Below are 16041 nucleotides of genomic sequence, written 5' to 3' on the forward strand. Positions count from 1 at the left end.
GAAAACGTACAAACTCTCAATATTTTCTAGCCTATTGCCTTGATAATTATAACCAAATCCATATGCCTAACATGTCTAATCAAATCCTAACCACCATGTAATTCTCCACAAGCTTACACAACAATTCCATACCTAAATTTCACAACTATATTCAACAAGCTTTCATCGCTGGGGTCTCATCAATCAAACTTATATTCAAGAACTTTCTAGACTTATTCATGTACTATACCATGATAAATCAACCATTCTACATTCTCTTGATATTCTTTCTCTCCCCAAGACTTATTATTTCAGAGATTAAACAAAGGAGTAGTCACATCACCAGAAATATCCTCCGTAAATTTCCAACCTTTGCAATTGGTCATTCCCTAGAGTGTAAAATAATGGGATCATGATAAATATTCCTAGCCCTTTACCCTACAGGAAATCCTTTCAATTTCTCTCTTTTACCTTTTTTATATAATAAGGGAGATAAATACTATTTTATATGGTTTCATTCATCAGGTATGAACAAGGAGTCAAGTTCTATAAATATTAACCGTTTTGACGAGGTTAAAAGAAGAGTAGTGTGATTAGCTCCAGCCTTTATGGATTATGTTGACAAAGTGGATGTCCTCTATTTTGTCGGTTTGCACTCTGGATTTTCTATTAGTCGGATTGACTCGAACCTGCATCATTAATCAACCAAACAATAGTCTAAAGAATATAGATCATAATTCCTAACTAATTTTGACTCAACAAATATTTTTATATACATACATATATATATATATATAATTTTATATATATATATATATATATATAGAAAAGACTCAAAACATTAAAAATAAAATTACTAAGACTCAAAAATAAAAACTTAACTAGTAAGCACCTCCCCCAGACTTAAACGTTACTGTCTCTTATGGCATTCAAATCTGAAGTGAGCGGGAAAAATAGAAGAATAACGTAAATAAAAGAAAAGAAAAAGAAATCATACTAGTGGGTTGCCTTCCACTAAACGCTTGTTTGTAATTTATAGCTTGACTGTTCTGAAGTTCAGGACTTAGCTGGATCAATAAGAGATTTGTGTTGCATCTCAACTAATAACATCCTTGCCTTCCATGGTGGTGTATAAGCGGTGGAGCTTGGTGCAACAACATGTGGATTAGCTCTTTTACCTACAACATCAACAGAAGAAACAAGCTCTCGAGAAACTCGATGCTCGTTTACCTGTGAAGCATACTTCAAAGATTCGAAAGAACTAATCGAAGAAGTAGATTGAGGAACAGTGGAGGAGAAATACCTTTGTGCATAGGAGTGTTGCAGATGTGGATCTGGACTTAGTTCCAAGACTTTATTGAAGCTGAAATTTGGCTCTCAGCTGCTCGATGGTGTCGATCAACACTGGTGGTGGTATCGGTTGACACTGCAGCTGTGCGGCTCTCACCTGAGTTGTAGAAACCTCTATAGCGACCTCTGGAGTCAAAATATTAGTAGCCTTAGTAGATGTGTCCATGTAGGGTGCTTTGCTACTGATAGGAGACTTAAAATTTGATCCATCCATGTTGAAATCCATCACAACATCGCAGACATCAAGTGAAATCCAACCTTTTTCTACATCAATCCTAGCACCAACTGTAGGTAAGAAAGATCTACTTAAGATAAGAGGATCCTTGAGTTCTTCATCATATGCCAATACCACAAAATCTGCCAGGATGAGGCAATCTCCAACTTTCTCAGGAACATCCTCGAAGATACCTTCAAGGACTTGTTTAGAGCGATCCGCGAAGAAAAGAATGATTCATGCTACCATGTAGGTAGTTATGTTTAGTCTTTCAGCAACAGACTTGGGCATCAGGTTGATGATGGATCCTAGATTGCAGAGAGAGTGGCTGAACTGGATAGTAGAGGTCGAACAATCAATAACGAAACTATCGGGATCCAAGAGCTACTTAGTTGTCTGACTTGGAATGATGTGTTCAGACATGTCTACTCTCTTTTTCTTGTCCTCTTCAGCCCAACCAATATCATCTGGCTCATATATTTTTATATTTCATAACAATTTTTTTTACGGTTTATGATAAATAATTTATATAGCTTCTAAAATCAAATTCTTTTACTAAACTATAAACATGGAAGAGAGGCAGAAAGAATTATTAATTGAATGTAGTCATATAAATAAGTTTCCTTACACGATAATATAGCTTAAAAATAAATGTTGAGATATGGTTTGAGGATTTTAGAACTAATTAATTTCACTATAAAGAAAAGAAATGTACAATAATATGATTCTTGTCTGTTTTGGTAAATTGTTTTATAAATTAATTCCAAACAATTTTACATTGATGAATATATAAGATTCAGTGTTATCCACTACGTTACATCGATTTCATATTACATTTTTCTCACAGTTCAACAATGCGAAACAACTTTTGGTTTGGTCCATGACATCATCACCATATACCTACAATACGGAAGATAGTGGTTCTCAGTTCTCACCACAACACATATTGGTTTTGGGTTGAGAGTAATGCAACACTTCAGCGAGTCACGTCATCTAGAACTAATACCATCTTCATAAAAGTGGACAAACTGATTCGAAACTTATAGTAGATATAATCTAAATTTTGGATGAGAAGACAGAACATAAACCGTATGAAATATTATGATTTATGAACCTATATTGACTACAAAAATATTTAGGATATCCAATCACCTAACAAAAAGGATGAAAATAAAATAGAAAAAAATCTCATTGATATATCAATCCCGTAAGCGTAGTAGTCATCGTTCAAACTCGAAGTTAGGACACATGTTTTCACCCTTCGGTATACGTTCCAAGCTTTGATTCACAGTCTATGGCGAGAGAGAAATGGTAGGCGACATGGTGAGCCTGCAATTCCGGCTTTGAAGCTAACTAAGCTCATTGACAAAAACATTCGGAATAGATTCAGCACACATCAGAAGATGGGGAACAAAAGACTTCAAAGTGGGCTGCAGTATTGGTTTCAAACTCGAAGTTAGGACACATGATCATCTCTCAGACTCTGTTTGATCTCTCTAAATTCATGTTACATTTATTGTAAACAATGGTTTTTTTGGTTGAATATAATTTTACATTTAAAAAAAAAAAAGAAAGTCATCGTTCAAAGTCAGCAACAACCTAATGGCAACAATACTTGATCACATTCATCTCATGTATATTGGAGGCTTTTTACAGATTTTTCTCTTAAGAATCTTCTCTACAAACAGAACCTAAATAAAAGAAATCAATATATCAAATTATCCCAAAATAAGTGAAAATAACATAGAATACAATCTATTTGATCTGAATCAATCAATATTGAAATACATGAAAAAAAATCCAAAGTCAGATAATCCAAAATTAATCATCTGGAATAGCCGTAAATATAACTCAATAAACTTTTGAATTCTAAAAATCCTAAAAGAAGAGAACAGTACAAGAACAAGAATAATTGCTGAGAATGCCCTTTGCACACTACCTTTTTTCAATTCTACCCTTTCCTATTTGCCATTTTTATTTAGAGATATTTGCCTTCTCGGACACTTTTTCAAAACAATTTACGTGTTACAACACTTACAAAAAATCAGGCACTTTGTACAAACAAAGTTACTATTATACCCTAAAACCAAATTTTGATTTATAAATCAAACCAAATTTGTTTTCTTTAAACCAAATCCGGTTTACGTGCACGACGACTTTACAGTTACCATCGAAGTTTATTTTTTGAATTCTACAAAATATCTAAATCCAGTAAAAAAAACTAAATTACAGTTTCTCGACTCCGGATCTCTATTCTAAAAACGCTTTCTTCCTCATTTTTCACTCTCATCAACAACTTTTGATTTCAGATCTCAACGATGCAAAGCTCCGCCATATTTTCTCTCTCTGTCACTCCCTCTCCTAAAACCACAACGGCTCTCTCTCCGCCACCATCCCATAACCGTCGCTTCTTCAAGCGATCTAAACATTTTTCCAAATGTTGTCTCTACTCCTTCTTTATCTCGTCGATCTTTGCGTCTCACTTCATCTGATTCACCTCTCCGTGCTTGGTCCGGTGTTCCTTCGTCAATCTCTCACTCCTTAGACACGAATCGTTTCACAACCGCCGCTACTGCAGTTCCTTAAAGTGCTGAGGAAGGTGATAACAGTGGAAAATTGACAAAGATTTTAGAACTTGGCTTGTTGTTTTAGAACTCAGTTTTATTGTCTGCTATGTTTCTCGGGGAGGTGACAATCAAACAGAATTCACATATATTGTTTGATTGGGATACATTTATCTCTTTAGTTTTGATACAAAAAGCTTACAAGTGTTTGGAGATCTTTTTCATAATTTGTGCTAAAGTTCAATAACTATTTGCCCCATTTGTTTGAAATTCAGTACTTGATGTCATCTATTGGAAAGAAGATGAACACATGGACTGTAACGTTTGGACTATAACGTTTGGACAATAAGTAATGGACAACCATACCTTTTGTTTGCATGAATTATTGATTAAGTAGACGGTTTTTGTAAGATTTGTTAAGGATCAAGCCAAAATGTTGATTATTGGTTTATATACGTCGAAGATATGAAACCATTTCTCAAATTTATCCATTTATCACTCCACGTTTTGCAAATTATAAAACCTTAATAGAATCCAACTTATTGATTATTGGTTTTATATAGGTACATGGAACCATTTTTCAAATCTGTTTATTTGTCACTCCATTTTTGCGAGTTTGAAAATCTTTATAATAGCCACGTAATTTTCATTTAGATATTTCTTAAGAAAGAATGACTAAATGTTATATAATGATGGAACTGTCCATACACAAATGAATAAATGGTCAAAGAAAAATGAACGATGTACGATGTACTTTGAATTGGCGATTGTCATTCATATATAAACTTGTGTATTGAAATGATATACTACCCGGTAAGTCATTAAATATGGATTAGACCGCTTGGACATTCATTAATGGACACATATGTCTTTGATCTACTGTGAATGTGTTTTATCGCTCTGTAAAATTATCATTTTTTTATAGTTATGATATACTATATGGTTTAGAGTTTTGTTTTACGGTTTCAAATTTAGTGGATAAAGATTAGGGGTTCATCTCATTTTACGTTTATTTGAATCATCAAGACTTGTTGCAGGCTTTGGACACCATCAGCACCACAATGGATTAAGGGATATAAACACTTTCAGATTATCCACTAATATTTGACCATAAACACTTGTCCATTTGATCATAAGCATTTGTTCATAGAAAACAAAAGAAAGTTACCAAAACACATGACAAAAATATATTTTGTTAACATAAGCAGATTTAAGTAGGTCATTACTAATATTTTTTAAACAAAATAAGCTAATTAAACAATCATTACCTTTTTTTATAGCTCATTTTTAATGAGAAGACATGTAGAGTAAAAAAACAAAACAGAGCTGTGTGGTAATGATATTGGCAGCCATGTAATTAATGTGAAGTTTATAACACTGACCTCTTAAAAGGATCATCAAGAGTTACCATGAATACGAACCCTCTATATATGGCAATAAACTTCCAGCAAACATTTGCAACAGCATGTGAAATCCTTCCACCTCGTCCAAATATTTATCGCTAATTCAATTACGAAAGTGACCACCAACAAAGATATGTTAAAAAAACACAGAAACTCATGAACACGGTCACAACCTCACCACCTTGTACAAGACATACTTCATCCAGCTTCTTGTAAAGATAATCAAGAACATGAACAACAATCTCAGCAGCGGAGATCGTTTAGCTTGAGTCAAAAAAACGTGTGAGGGATCTCACCATGTACAACTTGTAAGAGATATTCGGCACCTGAACAAAGACTTGTACAAGGAAAGAAAAGAAGAAGAATACCGTTAAATAAAAACATGAACACAGAGTTTGGCATTTGATATATAAAAGAAAAGAAGAAGAATACTGTTAAATAAAAACATGAACATCGCAGTTTTTCAAAAACGTACTTCCTCCGCCATTACAGTTGGCCACAGATTGAAACCCATAAATTTATGTGTTTCAATTCATTGTTCTTCAAAAAGCAGGGGAAGTTTCTCAAGTTTGTTTTGTAATCTCATCTGTTCAAACTGTTAATATCCGACTGCCTTCCTTTCTTAATAACCACTCATTTTAAATCGTAAGTGATAACTGTTATTTTTAAACCAATTTGATCGAAACTAATGATCGGTTTGGAGTGATATCTGGGATTGAATTTGAGAGGGTATATTTGTCCTTTTTACTCCAAAAATAAGGGAAAGTGCCTCTAGTTTTAAAAGTGTCTATAATGCTTAAAGTTTTTCGGAAAGTGCCTCAATATGGTATATTCCTTTTTATTTATACCCTCTTTAATTTTTTAATGATCATTTTACCCCTATTTAGAAATTGTTTTAGGTTAACAAAATGAAATATTAATATTTTTTGCCTAAAATATTCCAAAATAAATTTCCCGCCAAAAATTTTCGAAAAAAATATTTTTCCCGCAAAAACTTTTTTTTGGCGGGAAAAAGATTTACAAGTGATTTTAAAAGGGTTTTAAAAGATTTACAAGAGATTTTCAAAAGATTTTAAAATATTTACAAGGGATTTTAAAAGGATTTTAAAAGATTTACAAGGGATTTTAAAAGGGGTTTAAAATATTTACAAGTGATTTTAAAAAGGTTTTAAAAGATTTACAAGAGATTTTAAAAGGGTTTTAAAATATTTACAAAGGATTTTAAAGGGCTTTAAAAGATTTACAAAGGTTTTTAAGTGATTTTAAAAGGGTTTCAAAGTCTTTTAAAAGATTTACAAGGGATTTTAAAAGGGTTTTAAAGATTTACAAGAAATTTTAAAAGGGTTTTAAAAGATGTACAAGGATTTTTAAAAGACTTTTAAAGAATTTACAAGAAGACCCTTTAAAAACTCTTGTAAATTTTATTAAAACCTTTTAAAATCTCTTGTAAATCTTGTAAAACATTTTTAAAATCTCTTGTAAATCTTGTAAAACACTTTTAAAATCCCTTGTAAATATTTTAAAACCCTTTTAAAATCCCTTATAAATCTTTTAAAACACTTTTAAACCCTTTAAAAATCTTTAAAAAACCTTTATAAATTTTTTAAAGCCCATTAAAATCCCTTGTAAATATTTTTAAACCCTTTTAAAATCGCTTGTAAATCTTTTAAAACACTTTTAAAATCCCTTGTAAATCTATTTCCCGCTAAAAAAAATTACAAGGATTTTTAAAAGCATTTTTTTGGCTGAGAAAAAATTTGTTACGAAAAAGTTTTGACGGGAAAAAAGTTTTGCGGAATATTTTTTTGGCGGGAAAAATAAATTTTGTCGCCAAAACATTTGGCGGGAATATTTCAGTTTCCAATTACATGTTCCTATTAGATGAGGGTAATTTGGTCATTCTGTTCAATGGAAGAGGTATTTTAAAAAATGGACAACACAAAAGGGTATTATTGCAAAAAGGTGGTAAAAAAAGAGTAGTTTTGCAAATCTCCCCAAGAACAACGAGGGCACCAAATTTTTATAGACCAAAATTTGACATTTACTTGTTACCAAATTGGCTGCATTAATGATATACCAAATTTTCCTTACAAAGAACTCAAACTTCATACTCTTTAGTTCTCTTTTTGCATATCGGCTCATTCCCTAAGAAATGATAAGGAAAAAATATATTCTGTAAATACAGTTCAAACAATGTAAAAATAAGATTTAAAAAACATATAATTAATTATTAAAAATATGGAAAAAATATCAGACTTTTAATTAAAACATGTTAAAAAATGCACACTAAAAAAGAAAATATAATTGACTTTTTTGTACAGTAAGAGACATGCGATAATTACAATTTTTCTATATTGATGGAAACATTTAGTATTTTATGAATGTAATATTGTAATATAGGTTTGTGTATGATCTTTGTTCAAAAAAAAAAAAAAAAGGTTTGTGTATGATAAGTTGATAACACATAATGGTTTGTGTGTGGTAGCACAAAATAAATTAGAAGTAGTTCTATATTTTTCATCCTATATTCTAAGAGTCATTTTTTTTCTTTGGAGAATACTTTTAATGCACTGCATATTGGTAAATTTGAAAACTGAAACAGCCCCAAAATTGTCTAGAGAATGTTTTCTAATGTAAACACTATTGCCGTTGCTCTTACTCATAGAGGAATCATCACAATTTTCTCTAGTTCATCATTTTGTGAGACATGGCATAAAGCTTATTCCCTATAAAATGAAAACGAGAAGAAATTCATGTTACAAAATAAATTATGTAAATATTATCAAAGAAAGTAAAAAACATGTAACTAATAGTTAAACATGTTGCGGATTATTCCCATCTGAAATTGAAGCATGTTGAAAATTACGCACTAGAAAGAAAAAAAAAAGAGAATTTACCTTTTCTTACAATTTGTTTTTATATTGATAAAAAGATTCATCATTATGTGAGCATAGTAGAGTAATGCAGGTTTGTGTATGGTTACGGAAAAGAAACTAAATGTTTATAGCAAATGAGAACAAACTAAAAGGATTTATAAGAAGCATAATCAGTTTTAATATGATTAATTATCTCATCTTAACAATTTAATACTTTAAAAATTATAATCGAAATAATTCGTTATTGCATTAATTTGCATGGCCCTAAAGTTTTAATAGATTGATGAGACAACAGACAGTACCTTATATGTTTATTTGTTTATAAGTCTAATGATTCTCAATACAATTAATGTAGTAAATGTGCATATATAACTTTTGTTTGTCATTCAGTTTTTTTTTTCTTTACGTCTGATTTATTTTGTGTAAAGCACCTATGATAACATTATGTGAATTTCATTTTTTTAACAAGATTTCTTATCAAAAACAAAATTAGTTTTTAAGTAAGGAATAAAGAGAAAATATTCATTAAAATAAAAATACATACATGTTTTAAGTTATCATAAAATTATATCGTTAGGTATTTTAGTATAATTATTTTAATTATATTTTAAGTGAGCAAAAATAGATAGCATTTGTCAAAAATCAAACATTATACATATTTTATGTTGTCAAAAAATTATGACTTTAGGTATTTTAGTATAATGATATAATTAATTTAGTGAAAATGGATAATAAGATATTTAGATTTAAACGTAAAAGACACATGTCAAATCAGAAAGTGTTCGGTGTAAGCTTCTAAGAACTTGTTTTTAGAAAGAAACCTTACTTTATTATTATATATATATATTTTATTGGTTTAGTTCCGCAAGTATCTCAGATAAAACCTAATATTTCTGGTTTGAATAGTTCACTTAGAGAAAACTATATTAAATATATGGTATCTAATGCAAGAGGATGGGGCTTAAACTGAGAAACTCTTAGTAATTAAAAAAAAAAGATTTTGGTAAAACCGTACAACTTGACTTAGCAAAGGCATAAGTATTTTTATCAACATGCACTTGATTTGATTTGAATACGAATAAATAACTTGAATAAAAATTCATAAATTTTTAAACATCATTTACATATAATTTAAAACGAAAAAAAAAATAGAAAGAAAATATGGCTTCAAGTCATGGCAGAGAAAAAGATTAGAAGTGAAATATAGAAATTAAAATGAAACTAACACATGATTTGCTTTATAATGTTTTTAGTCTCGTAACAAGATTTCAAATTAAAATACCAAGAATGAAGATCATTTCTTCTTTGCAAATATTGAAATAAGCCTTTTAAATAGCAACGGGAGCATTTACTTTTCTCTAACGAAAGCATTTTTAATTTCTATCGTTACTGGTTTGTCACATAATGCCATACATACAACTATAACCTACATCAAACTATAACCTACATACATACCAATAATAATTTCTACTATCATATCCTTTCCTGACCCTTTTTATATTTCTTTTTTGGAATTGATCTTTCCTTACTCTTTAAACATTTAACCAACTTATCTCTTACTTTGACTAACTTCTTAATATGAAGAACCATTAAACCAATTTATACCCTTCTTTCATGTGATATTAGATGATCTAATAAAATATTTTATTGGTGTTACATACTTTTATATCCCCTACATCAAACCAAACTATATCCTATATACATTACCAACAAGAATTTCTATTAACTAACAAACTTCTTCTATCTTTCCTCACTATTTAACCATTAAACCAACACATCTCTTACTTATACAATTAAATTAACTTATTATGAAGAACCACTAAACCAACTTGTACCCTTATTTGATATGATATTAGATGATCTACATATTTTATTATTACATACTCAAAATCCCCACATCAAACCAAACTATATCCCAACATACATTACCAATAAGAATTTCTACTAACTAACCTACTTCTTCTTTCTTCCCTCACTCTTTAACCATTAAACCAACTTTTCTCTTACTTTAGTGTCAAACTACAACTTCACAAATCTTCCATTCACTATTATAATATCACCACATCTTAAAAAACAAATCACATCCTTAATTAATAACTCTAAAAACAGTTTAAATGAAAACCACAATGAATTTTGTTTTTCTTTTTTTCCTCCCTCTCTTGATTAATGCAAAACCAAAAAGAGTCACTCTACATATCCCTCTTGTGCATAATGGTGCAAACTTTTATGACAGCAAAGTTGTTTCTCTTCCACTCTCGTCACCCCACTCCCAGCGAGGGCTAGCGTTCATGGCCGAAATTCATTTTGGCTCCCCTCAAAAGAAACAATTTCTTCACATGGATACGGGTAGCAGCCTCACATGGACTCAATGCTTCCCTTGCTCCGACTGCTATGCCCAGAAGATTTATCCAAAATACCGACCAGCAGCTTCAATAACATATCGCGATGCGATGTGTGAAGATTCCCATCCAAAGTCCAATCCGCATTTTGCATTTGATCCTTTGACGAGAATATGCACCTACCAGCAGCATTACTTAGACGAAACCAACATCAAAGGAACACTAGCGCAAGAAATGATTACAGTAGATACACATGATGGTGGGTTCAAAAGGGTGCACGGTGTGTATTTTGGATGCAACACGTTAAGCGATGGTTCTTATTTTACAGGAACAGGCATATTGGGCCTCGGGGTTGGAAAGTACTCCATAATAGGCGAGTTTGGCTCCAAGTTTTCCTTTTGTCTTGGTGAGATAAGCGAACCCAAAGCTTCTCACAACCTAATCCTTGGCGATGGTGCAAACGTACAAGGACATCCGACGGTAATAAATATTACGGAAGGTCACACTATCTTTCAATTGGAATCCATTATTGTTGGCGAGGAAATAACCTTGGACGACCCAGTCCAAGTATTTGTTGACACGGGCTCGACGCTGTCTCATTTGTCCACAAATTTGTACTACAAATTTGTGGATGCGTTTGACGATCTTATAGGCAGCAGACCTCTTTCGTATGAACCAACGCTGTGCTACAAAGCGGATACCATAGAAAGGCTAGAGAAGATGGATGTCGGTTTTAAATTTGATGTAGGAGCTGAGTTGAGCGTAAATATTCATAACATATTCATACAGCAAGGTCCCCCTGAAATTCGATGTTTGGCGATCCAGAATAACAAGGAGTCCTTTTCACATGTCATCATTGGGGTTATAGCCATGCAAGGATACAACGTGGGATATGACCTCAGCGCAAAAACTGCTTATATTAATAAACAAGATTGTGATATGTAGAAACTTAGTGGAATTGTGTTGTTGTTGCTTTTTATTTTAAGAAATATAATAATCGTTCAAGCTAATTGAGAACTTAAATCATAGAACTATAAGTTCAAACTAAATCTATTTGTTACATGTATTACGTATATGTTCACATTAATTACAATGAAAAAAGTATTGGATTTTCGAGGGCAAGTTTGATCTTTCAAACTACTTTTTTTTTTTTGGTTTCAAACTGAAACTACTTCTAGTGAATGCTTTTGTAGAGTTTAGTGTTAGGTTTTGATTAGGTATATTATATTTTAAGAAAAATATATCTTAAACTCATCGAATATGTGTACCGAAATAAATGAAACAGAAATTTCTTAAGGGGGACTTGTAATTAGCATGCAAGTATGCAACGCTTATATTCTTTCAAATAAGCCAACAACAACGTATTAAACCATTTGCACCCATAAAATACCTGCTGATTTTATTTTCCAATGGAAACGATCTTAGGAGTCTTTACTCGGTGGTATTATAGTACTGGATACAAGAAATACATAGCGTTAAGTTATGAAACCCTACCCATGCAATACAGTAGCTAACAACATTGCCAAGACCGGGAGTTACAGAAAGCTTCCTTTTACGCCAAACAAGAAATTATTTTGTTGAGTACATATCATAACATAATTTGATAACAAGTTGTTTCACCCACTAATTAAAAAACAGAAATGTACCTTGATTTGGGTCAAGCCAGTGCCGTGCCAAGGCGTTTTGGGGCTTGGAACAAAAAATAAAATGTGGCCTATCTAATTTAGTTGAATAATTATTTTTAAAGAACCTAAAATAGAACTAGAAGAGAGAAGTAAGTTACAATACAAAATCAAGGTTATAAATCTATATACTGAAATGAATTATTCTAATATGGATCAAACTTCAAATAAAATACATGTTTGAGGCAACTAAAAATTGCTAAACCAACAAAAAGAATTTTAATAATGTGGCCTAAAAATCAAGTCTATAAAATGTGGCTTTGGGCAAATGCCTTCTATGTTAAGGGGTAAGCACGGAACTGGGTCAAGCTAGCATATACTTGAGTCTCTCCTAAGTACTAACCTATATTAATACTGAAATTTGTTTTGATTCAAAAAAATACTGAAATTTGTGACCAAATGTCAACACTCTTAGCTGGACTTCACGTCTATGACTCATTTGTCAATTTACTACCTAGATCTCCTATAGTTTTCATCTATCACTTTGCCCATATATGTAATATATATTTACTATAGGAGTATTTAATAACTTTATGTAGTATAGATCTATTAGGTGTATAGGATCTGATGAGAAATATATATGTTTTTGATCTTCGATCAGTGTTCATACATTATTTTTGTAACACACAACGATCATATTATTTTGTAAGCCTTACATTAGTTTTTTTTTTTAATCTGTTCTCAATAACAAATACATTTATTGTAAACTTTTGGAATGACGATCACTAAATTTATCTAAATCTCGCCCACCATATCCAAAAAAAAAACTGAGTGACGCAAAATGAAAATAACACATTTTTCACTCCAAATATAGCATAAAACCGAAAACTATGTTGTGTGAGATAATAATCATTCGTTTTTTTTTTGTTGATCTCATATTTCTGAATTATTTTGCTACATAAAAATATAACTTAAGTAAACTATTTTTTTGGTAATAGAGTAGAAGTGTAGAACTTAAATTACTCAGAAGAGAGAAAGGAATAGAAAAAAAAAAAAAAATTGAAAACTAATTGATGATTCGCTCTCTAATATTTATTTCTTTTTTTTTCGAGTATTATTGGCGAAACAGAAGTTGAGCTAATCCAAACTTAATGACATAAATTCAAGTGGAAAACTGTCTATATATGTATAAAAACTAGACATCCACTGTAGCTTATTGACGCTAAAATGTTTTCTAAAATTATTGATGTTTAGTAATTTGAAAGATGCATCAAGACCTACTCATACAAATGAAAGTAGAACATACACCTATGTGATTTATACAAGGGTAGCCTCGGAGTTGGTGTTTCTACTTTTATATTTTTTTTTTCTTTTTTTTTTGTAATTAGTGTATTTATCAAAGTTTTCAATTGGTGCATGTAGGTTTGTGTATTCAGGTTTTTCGGAACGGTTTTGGGACGAGTTTTTTTCTTGGATTAGTGTTATTTACGTAGTGAGGGCTTAGGATTCGTTGGGGAATTGTGACTATTCGGTTCAGTTTGCTTATGTCTTGGAACCGTATTTGTTCCCGAAATATAAAAACTAACAAAATGGTTCAATTTTAATAAGGTTGGTTAAGTTTTGCAAGAAACAAAAATTGGCAAATATTAACTTATGATTTTCAAATATTTCGGATATATCGGGTATTTTTGATATTTTAGAATCTATATAGTATTTTTGTAAGGATTTTGTGCGGATGAGGAAAAAATACATTCCGGTCTATTTGGTATCCGCCCATTAGTAATTTTGTCCATTAAATCTTAGTTGGGTCGGTTCAAATAAAACCTGATTCAAAATCCTTTTTTCAATATCTTACACCGGATATTTTCATATCTAACGATATAGATCTTTTAAAGATTTGGTTAAGATTTAAAACTATGAATCTTTTATAATCTTTCTTTGATTTTTTAACGGTTTTAAATTATTGTATAATATATAAAGAAAACAAATTTTAATATAATTTTTTGCATATATTGTGATTCAAATTTTTTTTAAAATGGACATATATAACCCAATTGACAAAAAAATGTGTGGCTTCAACGTCCGCTAAAATATTTAGACAATGATTCGGAATCATATCATAAATAAGATCAACATTAATAAAATAAATTGTTTTTGGCAGGATGTATTTGACGGGACGGATTTTTGAATCAATATTAACAAAAAAATTAAATATTATTAATTCGCTGCTTCAATACGGGTTAAATCCTTAATTTATAAATTTACCAATATTAGACATATTAAATCAGTCTGATTTAGAAAAGTTTTATAAAACCAAAAAGTGTTCCTTGGTATAATGCTATTTAATAACAATGGTAAACTATAAAATATAAATGTCTCAGAGAATGATATAATATATAATAATTAAATTTAAAATATCTCTACTTTTAGAAAACAAATCATGGGATACGTTAAAAAATAACAAGATAGGTTATATCTCGGAAAGGGGTTATGTGGCCAACGGATTTGAATCAATATTTATAAAATTTTAAAAAATTATTAACATGTCATTTTAATACAGGTTAAATCTTCAATTTATTAACAATTGTCTCGTGCTTAATTGTATACCGTTATATAATAACAACCATAAACTATAAAATATAAATAATTTTTAACTATATACAATTTACAAACTTAAATATATGCTAAATTAAAAAACTAAATCGTCTTGCGGTAAATTTTGAGGTAAAATATAGGTTAAAATATAACAATATTCGTTTGTTAATAATTATATTTTGGGTATATCGGTTACCCTTTGGTTATTTTTTATAATTTAGTAATTTTGGATATAGAATATAACTCAATAAACTAATATATATTTGTTATATAATTCTATTTTGGGTATTTCGGATAAGAACTTCGTTTGAGTTTTTATGACTATTTGGTTCAGTTTGGTTCTCGAATCCGGGTATTTTACCTATACATAGGTGGATCCGTCCATGTAGCACTTGTTTCTGATATAATCTTCCTTAGAAATACAAATTCAAAACAAAATTGTTTAAACAGAAGAAAAAAAGTCCTACCCAAGAATAAAACCAGAAATCCTAGGCATGAACGAACGGAAAATAAAAACAATTCCGAAATAGAAAAAAAAAAAAAAACTGAGGAATTAAACCATGTCAGCTTCTGCACTAAGGCCATACATAAGATACGTCAAGAGATTTGTACCCTCATATTGACGACAATAATCATACTGCATTGGCCACAAGTTACCGTGAACCTTGTTCCGCAAGTCACCGTATGGATATCCCTGATGATTCTTCCACTCGCCCCAAAGCTGAACATAACCTCGAACTTTATCTTGTAGGAATAATGATCGGTTCATGTAATTGGTAGATGTGGAAAGTGAGTATATACCGTATTTCTTGTCTGCTTCTTGTTGCCATCCTCGAACTGTCTCTCTCAAAATCCTGATATAATCAATCTCCGATTGATCTAGATATTTTTTTTGTTTTTCATTGGGATCTGGCCTATATAGTGCGATCGATGATTCAACTAACAGGAAAAGGAGGAAGACTTTAATGGCCAGAGACATTGTTAAAGATATCAATTAGTGTGTTTTGTTTTTTAAAGTTGTGATGATGGATGGAAGTTTGTTTATATATATACTAATATACAAGCGTCTCGTTTTCCTTTTTAATTGGGATTAGGGTTT

General features: G+C 30.8%; 2 protein-coding genes, 1 non-coding gene and 1 pseudogene across 4 annotated transcripts; 1 reads left to right on the forward strand and 3 right to left on the reverse strand.

The window, feature by feature from the left end:
- Positions 1-442: 442 nt before the first annotated feature.
- On the reverse strand, positions 443-1987 carry AT4G12915 (annotated as a pseudogene; the record flags this gene model as incomplete). Its single annotated transcript has 1 exon — positions 443-1987.
- A 3384-nt stretch (positions 1988-5371) lies between these two features.
- On the reverse strand, positions 5372-6062 carry AT4G12917. The gene is made up of 2 exons (NR_144106.1): positions 5986-6062; positions 5372-5847 (listed from the first exon to the last, which is right to left on the reverse strand). It is a non-coding gene; the product is annotated as an other RNA (non-coding RNA).
- Positions 6063-10500: 4438 nt separating this feature from the next.
- UND (Eukaryotic aspartyl protease family protein) lies at positions 10501-11670 on the forward strand (the record flags this gene model as incomplete). The annotated part of the gene is made up of 1 exon (NM_117361.1): positions 10501-11670. The coding sequence occupies one exon, from the start codon at positions 10501-10503 to the stop codon at positions 11668-11670; it is 1170 nt and encodes a 389-aa protein (NP_193028.1).
- A 3651-nt stretch (positions 11671-15321) lies between these two features.
- On the reverse strand, positions 15322-15961 carry AT4G12930 (uncharacterized protein). The gene has a single exon (NM_117362.2). It carries the CDS (start codon positions 15919-15921, stop codon positions 15496-15498), a length of 426 nt encoding a protein of 141 aa, NP_193029.1. The 5' UTR covers positions 15922-15961; the 3' UTR covers positions 15322-15495.
- Positions 15962-16041: the final 80 nt, after the last annotated feature.

This window comes from Arabidopsis thaliana, chromosome 4 (genome assembly GCF_000001735.4).
Source record: "Arabidopsis thaliana chromosome 4, partial sequence".
NCBI classification, from domain to species: domain Eukaryota; kingdom Viridiplantae; phylum Streptophyta; class Magnoliopsida; order Brassicales; family Brassicaceae; genus Arabidopsis; species Arabidopsis thaliana.

Excerpts from the sequence above, each read along its gene's own strand:
- AT4G12930 (NM_117362.2), bottom strand. The coding sequence starts at position 15,921 with ATGTCTCTGGCCATTAAAGTCTTCCTCCTTTTCCTGTTAGTTGAATCA.